This window comes from Buceros rhinoceros, unplaced genomic scaffold, assembly GCF_000710305.1.
Source record: "Buceros rhinoceros silvestris isolate BGI_N320 unplaced genomic scaffold, ASM71030v1 scaffold20518, whole genome shotgun sequence".
Classification (NCBI taxonomy): domain Eukaryota; kingdom Metazoa; phylum Chordata; class Aves; order Bucerotiformes; family Bucerotidae; genus Buceros; species Buceros rhinoceros.
In genome coordinates, this window is record NW_010426574.1 from 1 (window position 1) to 7,840 (window position 7,840).

The 7,840-nt window shown below is 37.4% G+C and overlaps 1 protein-coding gene across 1 annotated transcript in view; it reads left to right on the forward strand.

Moving 5' to 3' along the window:
• Positions 1-1,239: 1,239 nt before the first annotated feature.
• Positions 1,240-7,840, forward strand: part of LOC104498218 (myotubularin-related protein 1-like) — a 20,929-nt gene continuing 14,328 nt past the window's right edge. Inside the window, exons 1-3 of the mRNA XM_010141572.1 lie at positions 1,240-1,448; positions 2,237-2,329; positions 7,144-7,257. Of these exons, the coding sequence (XP_010139874.1) occupies positions 1,242-1,448; positions 2,237-2,329; positions 7,144-7,257 (414 nt within the window). The 5' untranslated portion in view covers positions 1,240-1,241. The remainder of the gene's footprint in view (positions 1,449-2,236; positions 2,330-7,143; positions 7,258-7,840) is intronic.

The following is a 7,840-nucleotide window of genomic DNA, read 5'->3' on the forward strand; positions in this document are numbered from 1 at the left end:
TTTTATTTTCAGCTGTGGTCTCTTCAGGACAACTTATGTTACATAGATTAGTTTTTCTGCTTTTATTGAAGGTCAAACTGTTTTAATATTTGCATTTTTTTTAGTGCAGTAGAGCTTTGTAACTGAAGTAATTGACAATTAACTAGTTCAGACCACAAGCTCTGTTCTCCCAGAGAAACTTATGTATTGCTTCCTGATATTTCCATCTGGGCGTCCTTCGGTTTTACCATAAAAGATGCGATCAATGAAAGACAAAATCAATGAAAATTGTCTCTAAAGCGTGGTTCTTGAAATAGCTTTGATGACTGGTCTTGTGCACAACTCCTCCAGAGGATGCTGGCTTGCCTGCTTCTCAGAAGATGTTTTTACATGCCTGGGAAGGGAAAAATGCAAATATTTTGCAAGATTCTATTTTCTGATGTTGGAATGCAGAATAGGAATTTCTCTTGTGGTCCTATTCTAGTGGTTGGGGTTCTTTTTCCCACATATTTTCCAGTGCCACGATAAGTCATTTTACAGAGACAAATCTGCACAGGAGAGAGATTATTCCAGTTTTAAAAAAAATTATAGAGTGACATAAGAGAACAAGAGGGTTTTTTTGTGGGTGGGAAGACTTAAATTCACACCGGTGATCTCAGTCCTGGGCCATCTCTGTCCTTTGCTCTCCAGCATACTTCCAAGTTCACGCTGTTAATGGGTTGAATACAATGTGTACTTCATGCACCAACAAATCAGCTCGGGCTCCCAGCCAGGGGTTTCTGGGCTTGTTTGGGTCATGTTTTGATTTAGATTAGCTGGATAGTTTGTCTCTTTTCTCTAAACTTAGTAGCTGACAACTGAAAGCTGAGGAAGAAAGTATGACTGATTGCTGTGAAAATGAACTTTGAAAATGTTGAACCTTTGGAATAGGTTACAGCATTTGTGTCTTTTCATCATGATACAGAATTTCAGATTTAATTTAGAGAAGGGATTCCCAGGTTCTTTTTCTGTGTGCTGCTAATAGAGAGCTGGTCAGAACTCTCTCCTGGGCAGCAGAGTGCGCACGGTTTTTGTACCTCTAGGAGTGTACATACCGACTGCCATTTGGAAGTCTCATTTAAAGCAATATCATCCAGATGATCATGTAATTAATTCAAAATTTTAAAATACACTAACTGTAAGAGTATAAAATTGTAAGGTTTTTTTGTGGCAGTTTGATTAGTGTTTAATATGTTTGGGTTTTTTATTTTTGTTTATGTAAGATGCTTCTTGCCGGAGCAGTAAGAATTGCAGATAAAATTGAATCTGGTAAAACATCAGTAGTGGTACACTGCAGCGATGGTTGGGATCGAACTGCACAGCTCACTGCACTAGCTATGCTTATGCTGGACAGCTATTACCGAACTATCAAGGGCTTTGAAGTTCTTCTCGAGAAGGAGTGGATAAGTTTCGGGCACCGATTTGCAATGGTAAGCTGAAAGATTCAGTGTGTAGTTGGTCACCTTCAAGGCTTTTCTTTTGAATAACATGTTTTTTCACAGTACTCTGCTGTGTTTCAGTTCACATCTCTGGTGTCCTTTTTTTAATGGTCTGAGTGTATCAGAGAATTGTGACCGGATAGGTTTTAACAGGAAATCTGTGTGTGAGGTATAATGTACATTAAATGGCTTGAGCATAATGGTTAAAAAAAAAAAATCACATGGCTTTTTTACAAGGAAGAGGGATTGTAACACATTGCTTCATCTTTTAATGATCTCATGAATGGAGAAACAAGGAAAACAAGGTGTCTAGATGGTAAAATTGCTGGAACCATTACTCTGATTTAAGGTTGAAGTGTTTATTTAACACAAGCTAGTGTGGAATTAGAACATAAATTATTATGACATTTTGTAGGCTCTTGACTCTGAGGTGGTTTAGGAGAAATGACATGTAGTTATGGCAGGTGGATGTGGAATAATCGTTGTTTCAGTACAATCTTAGTAAATACCTATCAGTTTGACCCACAGTAAAAGACGGGGAAACAATGGTACAACTTTGTTGAATGAATGTCTTTCCAGCTGTGCTCAACAGCAAAGGCACATCCATAAGTGAATATTTGGATTCATTTTTGGTAGTTGAAAAATACAGGTTAGCATTATGGAAGATTTGCTTGTCTTGTTCACCATTGGAACATACTTAGGAGCTACTCAGCTTCGAAGTGTTGGGATGGTGCTGTAAATACTCTAGACTAAAAGGAAAAGTTTGTTTTGACTTTCAGCGAGTAGGACATGGAGATGATGATCATGCTGATGCAGACAGATCTCCCATTTTCCTTCAGTTCATCGACTGTGTGTGGCAAATGACGAAGCAGGTAAGATGCTAAAGAATCTATTTCTGTGAGGTCTCAGTCTTTATATCGGAAATTTCATTCACGTAGGAGAACACATTCCTTTGCAGAGCTGCAGCATGTTTTCCTGAGGTTGGTCATGCTATAGCTGCACCATGTGCACATAGGGAAAATTTTTGCTCAAGGCGAAGGAGGCACAAGGAGCTAGAGTGGAAGTATTGACTTGAAACCAAGATACCAGGAATCCTTTTTGTTTAAAATAGGCTTTCAGAGGATTCTCTGGTGACATAAGTGAGGGTTATTAATGAGATAAATGATCTGCATTGCATATTCACTGGCAGAGTAAATGTTCATATGGATTTATATTGCCCTTAAGAAACAGCAGAAATCGAGGCTGCTTGTGAACTGAGGGGAGGGACCGTTCTGTGTATGTCTCAAATGTGAAATGTAAGTTAATGTTGGCATCATGATGCATACAGGGCAGCATTTCTAGCATACAAGCCTATGGTCAGATAGGTTTTCTTACTTACAGTGCTGCTTTTACCTCTGGATCAGGGGAGATCTTTGAAAATAGGGATATTTAAGATATCAAAATATTAAAATTATCTTCTTTTTTTCTGAATATGCTAAATCATAGACAGCTTTAGCCTTCATTTTCCTTATTTGTACCTCCTTGAGCATAAACTTATGATTTTTCTGAATTTCATATTGCTGTTCTTTAATGGGGTTACTGAAATATAGATCTGGGCTTTTCCTCTAGAAGCTGTTATACTGAAGTCTGTATAGCATGTGATTTGTTTTGAAGAGAGGAGGGTAGCAGTCTGGTTCCATATCAGAATATCTGAAAACATGGTTCTTAAAAACTTACGTCATAGTTTCCAAAACTTGTATTCAAAACAGTCACCTCTGATGCTTTATGAAAATTCCCTGCTGTAATACTGGGCCCTTGTCCAAAGTCTCTTGAAGACTTTCTCTTTCTGTATATCTGAGCATTAATGTGCTGTTTAGTGTAGCTGGAGAAAATAAATGAAAGACTCTGCCGCTCTGTCAGAGGAAAGCTAATAACAATAGCAAAGAGAAACAGTTCTAAACACCTGGTAGGAACAAAAGTCCTCTGGGGAGATCCTTAATTGAGAGCAGCCTCTTCTATTTTTGTGATCTCCCTTGCTGTCTCCTATTTCTTGCTGTAAACAGTTTAGTTCCTTCTAGTTTATAAAAAAAAAAAAAGGCATGGGGGCAGGGAGAGAATCTGCGAAACATTTTGCCAATACCACATCTGTTCAAAACCTGGATCCAGAAACTGTTCTGAAATTCATGAACAGCAATGCCATCAACAAAACATCGACAAATGTTATAGCAGCAAAGAAACTGAAAATGTCATTCCTGGACTTCTTGGCCACTTGTTCTTGTGTTTTAGTTGACTTCAACACCTAGAGAATAGATGTGAAGACTGTGATTACCTTCCCATGGACCTGTGAAAACTAGGGTTCTGTTTTAGCCTTGTGTAGATCACGTGCTCATAAAACAGTGCTGGTTTTGTGCTTTGGAATCCATGATAAACATACGTGAAATGCTCCAAAGCTTAAATAAGTGTTAATGACTGCGGGAGGGTGTAAGGGCTTGGGTTTGGGCATGGGCTCAAAGCAAGCAAATTTTCAAGTTCTGAGAATTACATTCTTAAAACAGTCGACTTCATATGGTGAGAGAGTAACTTCCCACTAAGATACAAATTTCCAGATAGCTTCAGACAGACCTAATCCCTGACAGCTTTTTATTTTCCCTTGCTTTTACACACAAATCTAGTAATAGAGAACTTGAGAGAAGTACATTGATATCACATTTTAATGAAAAAACATATGGTGAAATGATTTCCCTCTTCTCTTAATATATTCTGGTGATTTTAAAAAGCAAATGCCAAATTGGAAAGGCCACATGTGGTCTGATGAAATACTGATGCCCTGTTAAAAGTTAAGCAGAACTGTAACATTTCCATGCAGCTCCAGTAGTGGCTTTCTACCTTTCCTGCACGGTACCCACCCAGGAGGGAGGTGTGGTTAAAGTGGGTAAAGTTGCATCCTGATTGTTACCAGATGTCCTCTGTTGCCAGAGGGGCATTTTTCACGCTTTTCAGTCCTGTGCTCTTGTTATGATATCTGGTGTTCGATTAACCTTATTCAGTCCAATCCCACAATCACAAGAACTATTCCGCAGTGTTTCAACTTTAAACGTTACTGTAGTACAGAGGATTTCATTGATGAAGAAGCAAGTTTATTCTGCATGTCTCTGATTCAAATGTCACTTGGCATCATCAGGCTTTTAAAGAAGAGAATTCCTCTTTTAAATAACTCCTTTACAAAAATCCCCGCCAACTCCAGAAGCATCAAGTGGGAGATTTTAATGACCCGTGTGTTCTCTCACAATTAGTGGATTTGACAAGAAGTAAATTTTCATTTGGGGAATTTTTCCACCTGAGTCTTCGAACAGACACTAATGGGCTTGGAGCTACAGAGGAAAACGTTTTTAGGTCAGTGATTTTTCAGCAGCGGTAATAGAAGCTTTACAATCTTGATACATCAGCTCCAACAGTACAACTCTTGTATCCAAAGACAGTGTCAATAAAGTGCTATCACTTATTAATAAATTAGTTGGAGTGCAACCACTGATGTATGGAATTTTGAATATGCTTCACTGGGTTGGAATAGCGGCCATGTCGGCATCTATCTGATTAGTACGGACCCGTCACAACACAGAACCCTAATGTGACAAGGCTCATTAATTGCTTTCAGTTAAAGAGAGTTCCTTTAGGAGAGGCTTTGTCTTCGAAGTTATTTCTAAATATTATTCTGATCCTTTGCAAATTATTTTTGCTCTCTGTATCTGATTGCTGTGTTGGGCTGGATGCAGGAGATTGAGCTCTGAGACTCACTGATTTTTCTCCTGACTTGGTTCAGCACACCTGCTTATCAAGTTCCCTTCATACTTTTCTAAAATCATTGCTGTGTTGTTAAAATTGTACCATAATTGAGTTTTGGCAGGATTTCCAAGAGAGAAGGAGGTGCTGTAAGTGATAACTTTTGAACATGACTGAAGAGAGAATTTGATAATCTTCAGTTCCTGTATGTTTTATGAAAACAAATGGCTAGGTGATTGAAAACAAACCACTGATTTGAGAGAGAAGCCCCAGCATGAGCCCACTGTGCAGTTGAGCAGCGTGTGATCCATAGCAGAGTCAAATTTTCGGTTGAAAGTTGGTATAACTTAGCTTGAGAAGTTCTGAAAAGAGAATGTTTTTGCAATGTTTGACTTAATCTTCTTTTAAGACAACATTGCTTAAAAGTTAGATCTTTCTGGGCTTAATACAAGCACACCCTTTATGTGTTATTCAGCTCTTTACTTTCAACATGAATAAACATTTTCCCTTCATAAATCACAGATGACACTGAAGAGGAATTTCTGGATCAGCTCGTTCATCTGTAGTCCCAATTGCTGCGTTATTTTTCCTAGCTCTACTTGTTATCTTTTTTTTTATTATTTAAAGTAGCTCTTGAGTCACTCATGCCAAGGTGTTCAGTGTTCTTTAGTGGCACATAACAGAAACCAGCCTGCTGCTTTCTTCAGATCTTGAGAAATCTCATTAATTGAGATTTCTCCATGTAGCAGCAAGTTCTTCCTTATGAAGCTGTAACCTTGCGTTTTAGACATCTGTAAAGATTTATTCCTTTAGTGGGAATGATCAAAATTTGTTTCATTTGTCCTGGAAATTAGTCTCTTGTAACATTCTCTTTCATGGTAATGAGAGCAATGCTACATCTTATATTTTCCTTTAGTCTTCTAGGGTTTTTTCTCCTAAATGTTATCATTCCGTATCTGTGTTTGAGACCCTTGTCATGCTGAATGCAAAGTTATTTTGACACATCAAGCAGTTGCCATATGTAGCCCTATCATAAAATTTGATGGAAGAAGGACCCCTTCCGTCTGAATAGGTAGCAGCCCATGCAGTTTGCATTAATTTATTCCTTTATGACTCTTAGGGCACTACAGATTAAAATATATCTTAAACATTTCAAGTGTTTTGAGATTTCTAACTCTCTTTTCTTAGAATGTGTCAGGTAACCTCTGCTTGTGAATAAAATGCCTAGTGGTGCTCAGTGGAATAGCAGGTAGTTTGATTCGGATGCACAGGATTTACTTTCCCGTGTAAAAGAAGAGGGTTTAAAGGCTCATTGTAAATAGCTGATGGTAAACTCAGGGGTGAAATGGAGAAAAGTAACTTACTTGGGTAGAAACATTTTAAATACATGTTCAACACCTTGTACTTGCAGTGTCATCGTTATTCAACTCATTGCATGTTAGAATAAGAAATAAAATCTTTAATGTCATCTCGTCATCTTTTTCTTTATGATTTCTTGCCTTCTAACGAGAGAAATACAGCATATGTCGAAGGCAGTCTGGGGTGGGTTAGAACATAATACTGTTTAGAGCTCCTTAAAATGGATTGCTTTGTGTCACCAGTTTCACAATAGCTAACGTTTCCATGTTTGTATTCAAGTGTACTTGCATAATGAATGTAAGGTTTGTCTCCAAGGAGTCTTTATAATAAAGAAGCAGGTGTTTATAAAAAAGTAGGTGAAATGGGTTATCGCAATGGGAGTTGTGGAAATCACTGAATTTTCCTGAAATAATCTCCAAACAGGGAAAAAAATCTTAGCTGAATCTTTGGTTATTTCTTATGTTTGTTTTTTTGGTTATGTCTGGTTTCTTTGGATATTTTTTATGTTGTTCCTTTCTACATTGCTTAAAATAAATTTTTATGTAATTTTACCAAATTTTGATTTCAGTTTCCTGCAGCCTTTGAATTCAACGAGTTATTTTTGATCACCATTCTAGACCACCTTTACAGTTGTCTCTTTGGGACTTTCTTGTGCAACTGTGAAAAAGAGAGATTAAAAGAGGTAAATCATCAGTGTAATGCATATTCTTAATTTGTTAGTTTTCTATGGAAATGCTTAGAATACAAGACCTAAGAACATCTGAGCTGTGTTTTTGGATGCTTTTGTCACGTAGTCTTAAAAGACAATGCAGACATGAACTTTTGTGGTATGAGAAACATCTAGTGAATGCCCTGATATTAAATGGGGTGGCCCTTACTCTTTGGTTATTATCTGTTCAGGGCTTTGGGGGTCTCAGAAGGACCTCTTTTGGATGTATCTAGCCAACGCACACAATTTTAAATAATCATTATCAAATTACATTAGCATTTCTTTCACCGTTTCCAAAGGAACTCCTATGGATGACTTTGCAGGTCACTTTAGGACTTAATTGGATGGAATTTTTGGTTGAAAACAACAGAAATTTAAAATTTCTAAGTGAATGAAGTTAGGACTCAGTGAAATACTTCGGGGAAAAAAAAATCTAGAAGTTTGCTAATATTCCAGATACCCTTTTGCATACTTTTGACTTTGTTGTTTTTAATATTTCTTTTTTTTTTTTACAGCAAGTAACAATTTCTTGCCATATTTAGTTTTGCTGCTTGTC